The sequence below is a fragment of the Aethalodelphis obliquidens genome, unplaced genomic scaffold (assembly GCF_003676395.1).
Source record: "Aethalodelphis obliquidens isolate GAN/ISIS:26980383/991018 unplaced genomic scaffold, ASM367639v1 scaffold44, whole genome shotgun sequence".
NCBI lineage: Eukaryota > Metazoa > Chordata > Mammalia > Artiodactyla > Delphinidae > Aethalodelphis > Aethalodelphis obliquidens.
In genome coordinates this window covers 14,547,730-14,563,265 of record NW_020837988.1, presented here as the reverse complement: position 1 = coordinate 14,563,265, position 15,536 = coordinate 14,547,730, and the positions used below count along the sequence as shown (strand labels likewise).

Here is a 15,536-nt window from a genome sequence, read left to right as displayed (position 1 = left end):
CCCTGTTTAAGTTACCGTCTGTCCTCACACCCCGCCCATTGACCCGGAACTGTTCTCTGCCTTGGTTTTTTCGGTCCCCAAGCCCCTGCTTCTGCGCCTGCGCGCCAAGGCGGCTCTGATGCCGGCCGCGGAAGAGGGAAGATGGCGCTTGACGGACCAGAGCAGGTATGGCGGCGGTGGTCGGGCGGGGACTGGGGCTGGATGCGAAACAGGTGTGATCCGAGGTGGGCAGCCGGTCGGGGCAAGAGGGTGGGGGGAGTGGGGGTGGGTGGGCCAGTCTAGACTGGGCCCTACCTGGGACCGGATCTGCTGTGTCAGCGCCTCCCCCGGCGGGTCAAGGCAGGGCCGGGAGTGGAAGACCCGGTGGAAGCCGAGTAAGTGAGAGGAGCGGTGGGAGCGGGAACCCATCCTTCCGCGAGTCGAGGGAGTCGGGGGACACGTCCTTCCTGCTGGCTCCTCCTGTAGTAATAACACCTGGGGTTTGTGTAGCGTTCCCGGGTGTGTCGTCTCTTGATCCTTCTGGAAGTCTTAAGAGGTAGGCACCGTTCTCATTCTGTTTTAGTTTAGTCACGAGAAATGGTTCCGAAGAGATGGAGTGAGGGCTTAGAACCCAAATCTTAAATCTCCGAAATCCAAGCTGGAAGTAGCTTTATCCCTTGGATGTTTAACCTGTTGGTAACTAATTACACTGTGTCTTCAGATGGAGCTGGAAGAGGGGAAGGCAGGCAGTGGACTCCGCCAGTATTATCTGTCCAAGATTGAAGAACTCCAGGTGAGAACGGACTCCAAAGGTCCAGAGGGAGCTAGAAGGGGGATGAGGGATTGATGGAACGGATTTCTGCAAATCCATATAATTCCACTGGGGGCGCAGTGGAAGAAGTAACAAGCCAACGGTATAAAGTATATGAAGTTAACAGCCTCTTGTTCCTCTCAAGTCTCATCATTTTGAAGGTAGTATTCACAGTTCATTAAACATCTTTATAAGTCAAATTTTAACGTAAAAGGTACCCCTAGCCAAAAGTCATTCTTCTTAGAAGAAGCCTGAATGAGAGGGTTTCTTATAAAAGAGAAGACATAGGATCAGAAGATGAGATTTATCAGAGGGAGGGTTGGGGCAGAGTGAGGGAAGACAGAATTGAGGAGTCTGGACAATGCTGATTCCGTAGGACTGAATGAAAAGGAACTGGACAACCCAGTGCTCTAGCCTAAACAGGGAGCAGGGACCACAGAAATAAGGAAAATAATGTCAGTTGGATGGAGGAGAGCCACAAGGAAAAATTCTGAACTCCAGGTACATTTGTAGGTATCATATTTGGTTTGTCACTTTTTTTTTAGAAGAGACTATGATATATATATATATTTTAAAATTTATTTATTTTTATTTTTGGCTGTGTTGGGTCTTCGTTGCTGCACGCGGGCTCTCTCTTTGCGGCGAGTGGGGCTACTCTTCGTTACGGTGCGCGGGCTTCTCATTGCGGTGGCTTCTCTTGTTGCGGAGCACGGGCTTCAGTAGTTGTGGCTTGCAGGCCCTAGAGTGCAGGCTCAGTAGTTGTAGCGCACAGGATTAGCTGCTCCGCGGCAAGTGGGATCCTCCCAGAGCAGGGCTCGAACCTGTGTCCCCTGCATTGGCAGGCGGATTCTTAACCACTGCGCCACCAAGGAAGTCTGGTTTGTCATTTTTGAAATGCATTACGTGTGCTTTCATTTGCTTCTCACGTTAGTCCTGAAAAGAGGCAGGATAGGTGATGCTTGCAGTTTGGTAACAGATCTAGATCTTTAACATAGCTTTCATTGGCTTTACCCAACTGTTAATTGCCAGCAATGGGGCTAGAACTTAGGCTTCTGACTCAGAGGTCTTCCCACTCTACCATGTTACCAGTCTGCAAGAAACTGACTACGTGAGCCAGCTGTTAATTCTTCTCCACTATGGTTTGTTATTCCTGGACCAGTATTAGACAAGCAGCCTTTTTTTCCTGTGGTTGTCCTACACTCCAGAGGGACTCTTGGAGGACAGGATAGGGTCGTTAGAATCATATTGGAGAATCTGAATGGAGAATGCAGGTGCCTTGTGCTCCTTCCTCGTTTAGCTCATATCAGCCTATGAGGGTTTCGGCCAAGATCTTAATTGCCTACTGTTTTCCACCCTTTGCTTCTTGTCCTCCACAGCTGGTTGTGAATGATAAGAGCCAAAATCTCCGGAGGCTGCAGGCACAGAGGAATGAGCTTAATGCAAAAGGTGAGGGGGAAGGATGGGAAGGCTGTGTGTGGGCAGTTTGAAGTGAGTCTTTACATTGGTGCCTATTGCTTTTCCCAGTCCAAGATGATGCTCTGTTTACATGCACATCTCTCTCCTCAGCCCCATCGTAATCTCCTTAAAGACCTGAACTTTGACTTTTTTTTTTTGAGGCCTTCCCTTCAAAACTTTACAACGGTGCTTAGTTCATGCATGTTGAATCAAGTCATAGGTGGGGGACACCAAAGAATCTGGGTGGCCATTGTGTCTGTTTCGCATCTAGTTCGCCTGTTGCGGGAAGAGCTACAGCTGCTGCAGGAACAGGGCTCCTATGTGGGGGAAGTAGTCCGGGCCATGGATAAGAAGAAAGTGTTGGTTAAGGTAAAGGCAACATGACCCCAGGGACCAGCCCGTTGCCCACTGCATTCCCATACCTTTGTGTGTAGTGAGGACACTGTTCTCACGTTACTGTAAGACTCATGTGTCTTCCTGGGCGAGGTCGGTGATTTGGTGGCTGTCGGGGAGGAAGGTCATGAGCCGTTGTTTCTCTAGGTACATCCTGAGGGCAAGTTTGTCGTAGACGTAGATAAGAACATCGACATCAATGATGTGAGTGCAGCTGGGGAGGTGGGAGGTGGGGGGTCAGCTCTCACCACACCACTTCCTGAACCTCTCTCTCCTCACCCAGGTGACACCCAATTGCCGGGTGGCCCTCAGAAATGACAGCTACACTCTGCACAAGATCCTGCCCAACAAGGTAGACCCACTGGTGTCACTGATGATGGTGGAGAAGGTGCCAGATTCAACTTACGAGATGATTGGTGGCCTGGACAAGCAGATCAAGGAGATCAAAGAAGTGATTGAGCTGCCCGTTAAGCATCCTGAGCTCTTTGAAGCGCTGGGCATCGCGCAGCCCAAGGTGAGCAGGGCTTCTATGGGAGGACCGTGCTGCTACTGTATATCTCCTGCCCCAGGCTGGATAGACTGGAGCCTGCTTACGCTGGCCCTCCCCATGCCGAGGGGCTGGGGGAGAGATGCTGCCAGGCCACCCAAGTGGTTTGGTTATAAGCTCCAGAAGGGGCCTTGACATTCATTTTTTTATCTCTAGCATCTAATACGGGATCTAGCACAGTGCACACACTCGATAAATGTTCATTGAATGAAACATGGAGGCCAGCTTTTTGCCCTGAGTCCTGTTGTTCTCTAGGGAGTGCTGCTGTACGGACCCCCAGGCACTGGGAAGACACTGTTGGCCCGGGCTGTGGCTCATCATACAGACTGTACTTTCATTCGTGTCTCTGGGTCTGAATTGGTGCAGAAATTCATCGGGGAAGGTAACTGTGGCCAGAAACAAGAAAACTATAAGGCGGCGGGGGCTGGGGGGCCCATCAGCTTAACGCCAGCTTGGCCTCTGTGCAGGGGCAAGAATGGTGAGGGAACTGTTTGTCATGGCCCGAGAACACGCTCCATCTATCATCTTCATGGACGAAATCGACTCCATCGGCTCCTCCCGGCTGGAGGGAGGCTCCGGAGGGGACAGTGAAGTCCAGCGCACGATGCTGGAGCTGCTCAACCAGCTGGATGGCTTCGAGGCCACCAAGAACATCAAGGTGCAGTGGGGTCGGCTGTGGGAGGAGCCACGGGAAGGCCCCGGGTGAGGCTGCAGCCTCAGGAAGGGCTTAGCTGACGCCACCTGCTCTGTCTACTCAGGTCATCATGGCCACTAACAGGATTGACATCCTGGACTCAGCGCTGCTCCGCCCAGGGCGCATTGACAGAAAAATTGAATTCCCACCCCCCAATGAGGAGGTTTGTGATGGGCAGCGCTGGCAGTGGCTCCGGCTGTGAGGGCAGGCCACGGGCTCAGGCTTTTCCTCTCCCATCGCTAGGCCCGGCTGGACATTTTGAAGATCCATTCTCGGAAAATGAACCTGACCCGGGGGATCAACCTGAGAAAAATTGCTGAGCTCATGCCAGGAGCATCAGGGGCTGAAGTGAAGGTAATTGGAGGGCCCAAGGAAATGGGGGCAGCAGCACGAAGCTCCAGGTTCCAGGGCACAGCCCCAGCGCCTGTCTTCCTTTCCCTGCTCAGGGCGTGTGCACTGAAGCCGGCATGTACGCACTGCGGGAGCGGCGAGTCCACGTCACCCAGGAGGACTTCGAGATGGCAGTAGCCAAGGTACAGGCCTCCGTCTTTCCGCCTTTGCTGATGGTGGCTCTGGAGCAGTGGGGATGGGGCACGTGTTCACCCAGTCTCTAACTTAAATGTTCGCTCTGTCTCTCCAGGTCATGCAAAAGGACAGTGAGAAAAACATGTCCATCAAGAAGCTGTGGAAGTGAGGCGGATGTCCTTTGTGTGGGTCCCTCAAATAAAGCTCTGCAGGACAAGACCTTGAGGACTTGAGTCTGTTAATGAGTGGCCGCACTGTTCAGTCACCAGGTCTGGGCACCACCAATAAACAAAGATTTATTTGGAAATTTCCAAACCTGCCAGAAGTGGCACTTGCCAAGCCCTAGGCCCACCCTCCTTAACAAGCTCCAAAGGACAATAGTCCTCGCCATCTCTCCCCTGTGCCTACCCCTGCCCACACACACCCATGCCTCAGGCCACGCCAGAGAACTAGTGTGCCCTCCCTCTAGGAGGCGTTACCCCCCGGGCCCAAGAGCTGGGGTGGCAGCCCTCTGGCCTCTCAGGAGATGATGGCGGCCAGAGCCGCTTGCATAGATTGAGAGAAGAAAACAAGGAAGGAGACACCAAGTAGGGCTCCCTGAAAAACCCCAGCTTACCCCTGTACAAAAAAAAGTGGCTCCCGCATAGAAAAACCTGCTCCACGAATAGTGCAAATACCCAAGAAAGGAAAAAAAACCAGCAGCAAGGCTGGGCTGGTAGGAATGGCAAAGAACTTTGGTTTGGAAAGGCTAGGAAGAGTGTGAGCTGTGCCCCTCTTCCTCGCCCAGCTCCCCAGAGCCAGCGCTGACACTCGCCCCAACGGGGTCTGTAAACAAGCAAAGCCAGGGGCCTTTGGTTCTGAAAGGTCTCGGTTACCATGTCAAAGCACAGCCTCCAGGTCCTACTTGGGCCTGCCTGCAGGGGGCAGAGGAGGCCTCTGCTGTGAATCCAATTAAAGCCAACGTGTAAGTAATAAGGCTTTGGGACCAAGCAACAAGGAATCCTATCACTACACTTACGAAACTAAAGCTGGGGAGCAGAGGGTGACAGGAGACACCCCTCCCCCCTCCTTATCCTACATGTCTGTGCCCCAGAGGGCGGTCCCCTTCCAGGCTGAGGACGGGGTGGCTCCAGGGCTGGGAAGAAAGGAAGGGATCCCTGAGCAGTTAGGTCAGGCGGATTCCCAGCACCTGTTCCAGTTCCTGCCTTCGCTGCTGCACCTGGAGGAGGGAGAGACGGGTGGCTCAGGCCTGTCTGACCGCCCGCGTTTGTGAGCGGCTCGCCCTCCCCTCTGGTGTGCAGTCCCGCTCAACCACAGGCGGGCAGATGGGGCGCAGCCGCCTCACCTTGGCAAAGATGTGCCTCCCCACTGCTTCCTGGGCCCAGGGCTGGTGGTAGAAAGCAGCTCGTCTCTCCTCCTCAGGATTCCCAATCACATCAGTGATGATCTGCAAAGAGCCAGGAGGAAAGCTGAACATGATTCCCACCCCTGATCTATCTGCCCCTGGAACCGGAAGAATAGTGATGGGGGCACAACCACCCAGAGCTTAACATGGGATCAACCTCAGGAAAGAGGAGCACACCTTGAGGTCCCGGCGCTGGGAACGGAGCCATTCCTGGATGAAGTCCTGGGGGTCAGTGCTAAAACTGAGCATGAAGTCCCTCTGGGTCTTCAGCTGGTTGATGGACTCAATGGTCTCATGGATCTGGGAAAAGGGGTACATGTGTCAGACTGGCTGTTTCCAGCCCTAACCCCAGAGGACTCGGATCCCATCCCAAGGTGCCACATGTATGGAAATGCCTGAGAGCCTAACTGGCCTCACTGTGGGCCCCAGAGGAGGCTGTGAGGGTAGGGGCCCACCTTGACATCAAGAGAGGCGATCTCCTGCTGATTGGTGGTGGAGGCCAGAAAATTGCTCATCTGGGCCTTAAGCGGGTCATCCACCTCCACATCAATGTCGTAACAGGCTGTCTTCTTCTGGTCGTTAGGGTCCACGCTACACACAACACAGGGGAGGGAAAGCGTGAGCACACAGCTCCACCCCACCCACCTGGGCCAAACTGCACACGCTCGGGGAGCAGGAAACCAAACCTGCTGCTTTTCTCTGGCTTTAATTCAAGCCAAAGGTAAACTGCTCTTAGAGGAGCCTTCCTCCCCCTCTTCCCATTTACCTAATGACATGGTTGATGACAATGGGGTCTGGATGCTGCAGCAACCCGGCTAGCTTCATGGGAATCTCAGAGAAACGGAGTCGGCCACAACTGAAGATCTAGAGAGAGCACCAGAGGGTTGGTGATGCCTTTGTGGGCACACGGCGAAGTGGACCATCCCAGGGGCAGTGTGAAGAACGTGGTTGAGAACTAGCCCAGTGGGGCTCTGGAGCCGCAGGCAAGACAGAGGCTGCGAGACTAGAGGGGGGACGGCGTCCAGCTAACCTGGCGGAAGTACCGGTTGCAGTTGATGTACTCCCGCTCGTGGCCGTCCTGCAGCTGGTTGTGTTTGATGTAGAGCCACAGGGCCTGCATGATGGCAGCCCTCGTCTGTGTGTGCACCCCCAGCAGCCTCGCCAGTCGGGGGTCCAACTTGTACTGGGGAGGCTGGGATGGACAGAGGGGAGTCAGAGAAGGGGTTCTTGTGAAAAAAAAAGAATAGGACAGGGACAGGCTTTACAATAGGGATCTGCCCCAATGCCCCAGAGGAGAGTCCCTGTGACCCCAAACATGGCCCCAGGGCACTTGTCACCTGATGATCCAGCATGAGCAGGAGGGTGCACTTGACGTTGAGGTCTCCGGGCCGTTTCACCTGGAAGCCATCTGTCTCCTGGGTGGTGGGCATCCGGTGCCACTGGCAGGGGGGAGGGGAGCAGAGCTCATCACCAAGGGGGTGGGCATGAACATACACCACCTGGCCCTGCAAGGGGACTAAGGCCATTTCTCTGGCCACCTGGCATGTCACCCTGTGTTCCTGAACCCTAGGCCCACTCTCACCTCCACCAGGTGGTTGTCAGGCCCGTACAGTTCCTTGTCCAGCTCAATGACGAGGCTCTTGAAGAATGAAGAAAACTTCCTCTTCTGTTTACTAGGCTGGGGATGCAAAGGGGTGTGAGATAGGGGTGCTGATGAGCACTCAAGCCTAAGCTATACTAAGCCCCAAACAGAGGAATATTGTTTCAGCCCTGAAGCTCAGGGTACTGAAGATTCTTGGGCCCTGAAGGAAGCCGGGAAAAGTGAGAGACTTGAGACAGGGAAGGGGCTCTATGCAGCCCCACTGTCAGCCAATTAGAAAGGGGCACCCCTTCCTCAGGACACTTTACTGCCATCTGCAGGAAAACTGTTGTAATAACCATACAAATCTCCCACCTCGTACTGGCTCAGAGCTGTGCAAAGCATGAACTGTGAGCAGTGCCCTCTCCCTCATGCAGGACGTCCCCGGAAGTGCCCAACTGTCTGGCCCACACAGGCCACCTCCCTTCCAGACACCTCCTTCCCCAACTCACATCATCCAGCAGTTTTCCCTCTACTCGGAGTTCCCAGGAAGCCACCTTGTCCCCTGCAGGGTTTCCCCCAGGGGTCACTGCGGTTCCTGCGCTATCACCTTCTGCCTTGCTGGGACTGAACGTATTAGAAATATAGATCCGCAGCTTTCGTTTTTGCTAAAGAGAGAAAGACGACCGGTTAGCTAGAGGGGGACCAGTGTGTTGGAAAACACTGCTACCCAATCTTCCCGTCTGAACTCATTCAACATCAGTACAGAGCAGTGACTGTGGGCCAGGCCCCTGGTTAGGCACTGGGAATCAGGAGAGGAAATTTCAGTCCTGGCCTTCAAAGGACTCACAATTTCATAGGGGAGACAGATGCACTACCAACAGTTCCAACACAGGGGGATCAGTGGTGTGACAGAGGTACACAGGGGGTGCTATCAGGCAAACCAGAAGCCTCTGGCTCCTATTTTAAATGAAACTCAAACACCCATGATGGTCCCAGAATATCATCTCCTGGAAAGCCTTCACCATTCAAGAGGCTGTTCTAGATAAAGCTTCTCTAGGGATGGGGAAGAAGACAGGAACTATCCTCATCTACCCTGTAGTTTTGCCTTTCAAACTTCTGACCACGATCTACAATATTTACATTTTAAATCATGATCCAGGATCTACACACATAAATACATGAAATAAAAATGTCGTTAAGTCCTTTACTACTGTGAAGAATTATTATAATTTCTACTATGTTATATTTCATTGAGAACGTGCTGGCCCCACCACACTAAATTGAGTTCATGCTCAATGGGCTGTATCCTACAATGTGAAAAATCCTGCTCTAGCCCATCACAGACCCTCGCTTGGCCCCTGGAAAACAAGGCCAGGGAGAGGCAGAGAGGCCTGGCAAGGCCCAGAAGTAGCTGGGGCTGCACACACCGTCAGAGGCTTTTTGATGGCCTCCTGGATCTCCATCCGCTTTCGAGCAATGGTCTGGTCCAGCTTCCGCTCAAAAGCCAAGAGATCCATGTACGCCTGAGACTCTGGGACAAGCTCCCGAATCTGGAGGAAGGGAGAAGGGGTTCATCAGCTTGTTTCAGCTGCAGCTCTGGTTCCTTCCTCCATTTCTCCCTCACCCCAGGGTTAGGGGAGACTCACTCCACCCTCAGCCAACCAGCCCTTGGGTGAGCCTCCTAGGCCCCCTCCCAACATACTCACTCGCTGAGGTAGAACTTTATCTGCCATCTTCCTCCTCTTTAACCTGGGAGGACAGAAACCCACTTAAGAGGTCAATGGTCCAACGTACCTCCCCCACTCGCCATCTACCTCTCCAGTCCCCAGGACCTTCCCCCAGGAGACCTGGGAGTCTTCCTCAATCATCGAAGCTCTTAGGACAGAAGGAAACCATCTGTTACCACTAGAGCTGCACTAGATGGGGTGGGAGAAACAGGATGGTCTTACCCCCGGCGCTGGGCAGGCATCGGGGGCTGAGCCTGGGGCACAAGCAGGCGTTTTCGGAATGGGTCCATCATGGTGGGTGGCATACCAGGTCGAAGTGGAGCAGCTGAGCCAAATGGGGAGCCGGCAGGGGGTCCCACCTGCAAGCCAGCCATGGGCATCCGGCTCCCTGGTGACATGCCAGGCCTCTGGGGGAAGTGAGCCAACGGAGATGCACAGGTCAGCGGTGGGGCCCTATGGGGCCCGTAACCCATTCCCTCCATCCCTCTGCTCAGCCAGGTCCAGCCCTGAGCAGCACACGGCAGAGCCCGCGGAGCCCGGGCAGGAGTGCCAAGAACAAAGGGGAGCAGGCGCCTGAGAGCAGAAGTGTAAACCACACCTGCCCCGCCCCCTTCAACCGCCCTGGCAGCCGTGCCAGCGAATGAGGCCTGCAGAGCCCAGGGGTGGGAGGAGAATCCTGCCTGCAGAGAGAAGAAGGGCCTGGGGGAGTTCTTCAGGGCCCATCGCCACTTCCAGCCACCTTCCGGCCCTAGCACACTATGCCCCTGCTCCCTGGGACCAGCCAGCTTCAAGGCACTCCTGAGGCTCTCAGATGGTCCCACCAAGCACTCCCATCCGCTCCTTCCCCCAACTTGAGGGAGAAGCCTGGGGGCAGTATCGTGGCCAGGTGGCTGGGTGCAGTGTGAGGGGAGCAGGCTGACGGTCACAGCCGCAACACCCATCCTGTCGCCAGCCTGGTGGTGTGACTAAGAGGAGAAAGGCAGTCCAACAGGCTGGCGAGCCCATCAGGCAGTGGAAGCCCAGGTGAGCAAGCCGCAGCGGGATGGCGTGGAGCCTGTCCCAGCCAGTGGGGGGCCTCAGGCGGAGTAGAGACCATCTGGCCGCCATATGGCCCCTACTCACCACCCACAACTGGACCCTTCTCTCACCTCCCCACTGCCCAGCCCCCAGCCCCTACGCCAGAAGACCCTGAAGGGGAAGCCGTGGCTCCTGCGGGAGAGAGAGCAGCTGGCACCTGGCCTGTGCGCGTGGTCCACGCACCCACCGCCTGGAGGCTAGGGCTGGCTTGGCAATCCCAAGCTGGAGAAGGGAGGTAAGATTATCAGGGGACGCAAGGATCGAAGTCTTAGGATCAGCAGAGGAATCTGAATGAGAGGTGGCTTCCTTAGAAGCCTGCAGAAGGATTTCCCACCGAGGTCAGGCTCCCCAGCATCTCTGTGGAGCCCCTCGGGGAGTAACCCCCGCCCCTTCCCAGAGGCTGCTGCCTGCAAGGCCTGTTTGGCAGCTCTGCCTCGTACACACTGTCCCTGGCAGCTTCACAGGGCTGGCCCCAAGGCCCAGATTATGCAACCGCCAGGACCAGCCAACCAAGCCAGGCTGGGTGGGGACTCGCACCAAATCAAAGGACCCCCACCCCCCCCCAGCACCGGGAGATTCCTGCTCCACCTCTTCAGCCAGCACTCAACCCCTGTTCTCTCCAAGGAGGGTCAGATTCTTGACCAGATGCAGAGACGGACAGAAACATGACCCAGAGTGGGGGGGGGGGGGGAGGAGAAAGGAGTGAGGCATGAAGGAAGCGTTTGGGAGGATGGAGTTCAATGTGGGGGGCTCTGTCTGGGACCTCTGGAGTCCTGCCACAAGTCTCTCCTCATCAGGAAGGGAGTCATCGGAGCTGTTGAGAGGCAGTCAGCCTGCTTCTCTGCCTTAATGAGCCACAGCTAGAGATGACAGAAAAAACTCAGGGTGGCCACAGCTGAGAGCCCAGCCCCACGCACCCTAAATTCGAGTTTTTCCCACCAGTGCCCGAGCTGAAGGGGAGGAAGAAGTGAGGCGGGGGCCTGCAGAGTGGGAGCCGGGGCCTCTTCACTAGGGCGCCCACAAAACCTCCTGAGCAACACCCAACCCGCTGAGGCAGGTGCTCCCGGAACAGGAAGTCCCCAGACCAGGCGGCACAGGCAGGGCCTGGAAGAGGCCCCTCCCAGACGCTGCTCCACACTCTTCCCGGGTGAGAGCCCCCAGCTCGCCCAGGGCCCCAGGCTTCTCCCGAGGGGGAAGGGGCCCAGGGAAAGGCTGCTTACAGTTCATGAAGTCCCAGCTCGGCCTGGCCAAGCTCCACACCTGGGCTCTGAAGCACCAGTAACTCCTTCTCTTCTAAAAAAACAACCCAAGAGTTAAAGAAAAGAACAGAGCCCCGAACGCTTGGGCTCCCTGAGCCCCTTCCTGCAGCAGGGCTAGCTAGGGAGGCCTGGCTCAGTGCCCTGAGCCTCAGGAGCGGGCAGTAACCTCCTCTCCCTCAGCCCGGCAGCAGCCCACGTCCTCAGCTGGACTCTGGCTCCACCACTGGGGACAGCAGGGGCGGGAGGCCAGGCCTGATGCTGCGCCTCCAGAGAGCACGCTCGCCCGGCTCAGCGCCTGGGGCCCTGGGGCTCCTGGTGGCTGGGCCTAAGGACGGAGGAGAAGAGCGTATACCCCTGCATACATGGAAAATATCCTGAACTCTCCGGCGTGAACCCAGCACTCTGTGTTTTTTTGGGTTTTTTTTTTTTCATTTTTTGTTTTCTTTAAGCTCCTTGGTAGACTGTGACACTGTAAGAAGGTGGGTCGTCACTTCCCTTGTATCAATAGGCTCCCCTATTCGCCCCACTTGGGCCTGAGAGCTCACTGCAGGCACCAGCTCCAGCTCACTGCAGGCACCCCAATAGAGAGGCACCCCCACTCCTCAGGTCTCAGATCCCTTCTCCCGGAAGTCACATAACTGGACTTGGAAAGAGGCCAAGCAGGATCCTCCTCAAACTCAGCCAAAGTGAACCGCCCCCGCCCCCGGCACCTACCTCTACTGCCGGCCCCCCCAACCCCGGCCCTGGGGAGAGGAGGAGGAGACCCTGAGCAGCTGGATGGCAAGCAGAGGCTCAGTGCCTTCCCCAAGGTCCCCACTCCTAGAAGCCTGGGCTACCCAGCCAGCCAGCTCAGCCTTGCCACCGGCCCAAGGCCACTCCCTACAAATCACTGTGGAATCCATCCTCTCAGGGGCTTTCCCCAGGCCACATTTCCCATGGTCTGCAAGCTGAGGAAACTAGAGAGGCTCCTATCAGATCCTTAGATCCTTCCCAGGCCAATGGCCCACAGGGAGGCTCCTCAGCTAACTCGCCCAAGAGCCAGAATGACAGATGCAGGGATCCCTCAGTGACACCCTGGCCCATGAATCCCCAAGGGGGAGGGCAAGATGGGAAAGATGAATCCCAGCTGGAGCCTTTGGGACCAGATCTGTCCCTGTCAATACTCAGACCTTAGTTTTCTTTACAGGGAGGACAGAGAATGAGGGGTAAGAGGGAAAAATCACTGCCCCCAAATGAAGCATCTCTTTACAAAGTGAGGGCCCAGGGCTCCTGGGGGGATATGTGTACCCTACTCTATGAGGATCCATTTGGGGGACCTCTACCTGGGCAAGTGAGGTAGAGGAGACATGAAAATCTCCCAGCTGCCCTGAGAGATTAGCAAGAAGCCAGTGTCAAATGCTGGGGCACATGGATTGGGATATGGCATTGTTAGAACCTAAAGACTAATTAAAAATGGGGGGGGACTTCCCTGGTGGCGCAGTGGTTGGGAATCTGCCTGCCAATGCAAGGGACACGGGTTCAAGCCCTGGTCCGGGAGGATCCCACATGCCGCGGAGCAACTAAGTCCGTGCACCACAACTACTGAGCCCACGTGCCACAACTACTGAAGCCTGCACTAGAGCCCATGCTCCGCAACAAGAGAAGCCAACGCAGTGAGAAGCCCGCGCACCGCAACGAGTAGACCCTGCTCGCCACAACTAGAGAAAGCCTGCAAACAGCAATGAAGACGCAACGCAGCCAAAAAAAAAAAAAAAAAAGTGGAGAGGGTGGCGGGAAAAAGGATGGGCGCAATTCCCAAGCATTCTGGGGGCGACCAGAAACAATGAACTTGGGGACTGATAAGCCCCGCCCCCCCAGTGTCAGGCCGAGTTCCTCACACACTGACCCTAAGAAAGAGTCTCTGCCTCTCAATGGCCTTTGAAGCTGCAACCCGAGAAGCCCCTCTGCAAAGCCAAAAAAGACAGAACCCTTTGAAGCAACTCTCTGCAGGCTCCTCCAGCCGCAGACCAGCGGTGCTCAGTGGAGACTCTCTGCTCCTCCAGACTGATCAACTCCTGGACACTATGACACCAGGCAGAAAGCCATAAATAAAGTCTGTCCAGAATGGGCTGGGCTTTCCTCCTTCCTCAGGCTTGTCCACCACCCTCTCTGGTCTAACCCAGAGTCATCCCTGTGTGAAGGCCCCTTGGCCTGACCCAGGAGTAGACTACCCCTGCACAGGCTGGAATCCCTTATCTTCTGCCTCCGGTGGCCGTGGGAAGCCAGGCCCTTCTTCCTCCTCCTTAGCAGCTGGGAACCATCTCAGACACGCTAGTACTCTGCCAGTTCCCAAGTAGAAAAAAAAACGGAGCAGACTTGGAGTAGGACCAAGACCAATGCAGGGTAACCTGCTTTCTCAGTGAGGGTCCTTTTCCAAAACTTTCTCATCACTTCCCAGGACCCCTTACCCGATAATCTACACTACACTTCTCATCCCACCCGCCCACAACTCACTAGCTCCAACAACGCCTCCATCTCTCAGTTGCTCAGAATCCCTGTTCTAAGGAAGAACCCCGACCCTCCTAACTGCTTCAAACCCTACACCCCAGAGTAGCTCTTACCTTCTCCCCCAACTCCACCACCACCTAGCCGAGCCCGAGGGTCCCTGGCCTTGCCCCCCACCGTGCCCCGTGAAATCCGCATGCAGAGCCGCTGTACCATCTATCCAGGAGGCTGCCCCAGGGCCCTCACTCGAGGCCCCCTTCGCCCCCTGCCCCGGGCGTGCTAGCGGCGCCACCCGCCCATCCGCCCTCCTCACCTGGAACTGCGCCGCAGGGCCCGCGGGGCCCATGGGGCGGAAGGCGGCGGCCCCAGGGCCCCCCACGCCTCCAGCCGGCCCGGGCCCCCTGAGCGCCGGTCCGGGCAGCATGCCGGGTCCTGCTGGCGGAGGCGGAGCTCCCAGGGCCGCGGCAACGGCGCCGCCGCCAGGGCTCAGCGGGGGCAGCGGGAACCCGCCCGCGCCACGGCCCGACATCGCTCCGTCCCGTCCGGCGGTGTCTCGATCCGGACTCCGGGCTTCGCGCTGAGTTCGCTCCGCGCTCCGCGCTCCGGGACTTTCCGCTCTAAATTCCGGGTTCTAGGGTTTGTTGATCCGGATTCCGGGATTTCCTAATCCAAGTTCGCGAGTTCCTCACAAACCCAGTTTGGGGCAGGGCCGATCCTGATTCCGGTCCTGCCCGGGAAATTCCGGATCCGGGATGTGCTACGGGCCCGCTTGCCTCCCCCGGCCTCCGGAGGTTTGGCCGCCAGTGTCCAGTTACGCAGAGGCGGCAACTAACCCTCTGCCCCGCCTAATCCAGCCCAGCACTAAGCCCCGCCTATACCCAGCCGCCCAGTGCGAGGATGCCTCCTCAAATCCCGCCCCTCGCGAGACCCGCCCCCAACAGGCACCACCCCTAACTGCCGGCCCCCCAGGAGCCCCGCCCACACCCCTTGGGCCGGCCCTCCTTCGGAGGGGCGGGGGCGGAAGCTGCGCACGGAAAAGCGGGGCGGGGTCAGAGGTCAAAGGTCAGGAGGGCTTCTACAGTGAAAGAGTAGTTGCTGCTTTCTTCTTCGTGCAGCCGACTCACTGGGGTACACGGCCACGCTCCCTGAAAATACTTCTATCAGACATCCTTTCTACGTTTTCAGCATTAAAGACAACTTACAGCTGCCCTATCGAGCAGAACAGCTGCCAACTTGACTTTCTTTAAAAGCCCATCCTGGGGACTTCCCTGGGGGCGCAGTGATTAAGAATCTGCCCGCCAATGCAGGGGACACGGGTTCGAGCCCTGGTCCGGGAAGATCCCAAATGCGGCGGAGCAACTAAGCCCGTGCACCACAACTACTGAGCCTGCGCTGTAGAGCCCTCGCGCCACAACTGCTGAGCCCGTGTGCCACAACTACTGAAGCCTGTGCACCTAGAGCCCATGCTCCGCAACAAGAGAAGCCACTGCAATGAGAAGCCCGTGCACCGCAACAAAGAACAGCCCCTGCTCGCTGCAATTAGAGAAAGCCTGCGCGCAGCAACGAAGACCCAACACAGCCAAAAAAAAAAAAAAAAA

At 56.4% G+C, this 15,536-nt stretch overlaps 2 protein-coding genes across 8 annotated transcripts; one reads left to right on the top strand and one right to left on the bottom strand.

Moving 5' to 3' along the window:
• Nucleotides 1–2: 2 nt before the first annotated feature.
• On the top strand, nt 3–4,623 carry PSMC5 (proteasome 26S subunit, ATPase 5). Of its 3 annotated transcripts, none has more exons than XM_027081222.1 (12): nt 3–165; nt 701–772; nt 2,167–2,236; nt 2,517–2,614; nt 2,786–2,842; nt 2,922–3,152; nt 3,441–3,567; nt 3,653–3,843; nt 3,944–4,042; nt 4,123–4,233; nt 4,326–4,412; nt 4,520–4,623. In XM_027081222.1, the coding sequence occupies exons 1-12, from the start codon at nt 142–144 to the stop codon at nt 4,571–4,573; spliced, it is 1,221 nt and encodes a 406-aa protein (XP_026937023.1). In that variant the 5' UTR covers nt 3–141; the 3' UTR covers nt 4,574–4,623. The 3 variants fall into 3 exon arrangements, with proteins under 3 accessions (XP_026937023.1, XP_026937024.1, XP_026937025.1); XM_027081223.1 differs by lacking the exon at nt 3–165 and adding an exon at nt 346–535; XM_027081224.1 differs by lacking the exons at nt 3–165; nt 701–772 and adding an exon at nt 1,229–1,291 and having other exon boundaries at nt 4,520–4,573.
• Nucleotides 4,624–4,682: 59 nt separating this feature from the next.
• SMARCD2 (SWI/SNF related BAF chromatin remodeling complex subunit D2) lies at nt 4,683–14,782 on the bottom strand. Of its 5 annotated transcripts, XM_027081218.1 has the most exons (14): nt 14,252–14,366; nt 11,416–11,488; nt 9,341–9,525; nt 9,098–9,140; nt 8,819–8,941; nt 7,901–8,056; nt 7,392–7,487; nt 7,147–7,248; nt 6,840–7,001; nt 6,576–6,673; nt 6,265–6,400; nt 5,987–6,109; nt 5,750–5,851; nt 4,684–5,623 (listed from the first exon to the last, which is right to left on the bottom strand). In XM_027081218.1, the coding sequence occupies exons 3-14, from the start codon at nt 9,514–9,516 to the stop codon at nt 5,570–5,572; spliced, it is 1,371 nt and encodes a 456-aa protein (XP_026937019.1). In that variant the 5' UTR covers nt 9,517–9,525; nt 11,416–11,488; nt 14,252–14,366; the 3' UTR covers nt 4,684–5,569. The 5 variants fall into 5 exon arrangements, with proteins under 5 accessions (XP_026937017.1, XP_026937019.1, XP_026937020.1 ...); XM_027081216.1 differs by lacking the exon at nt 11,416–11,488 and having other exon boundaries at nt 4,683–5,623; nt 14,252–14,782; XM_027081219.1 differs by lacking the exon at nt 14,252–14,366 and having other exon boundaries at nt 11,416–12,117.
• Between the last annotated feature and the right edge of the window lie 754 nt (nt 14,783–15,536).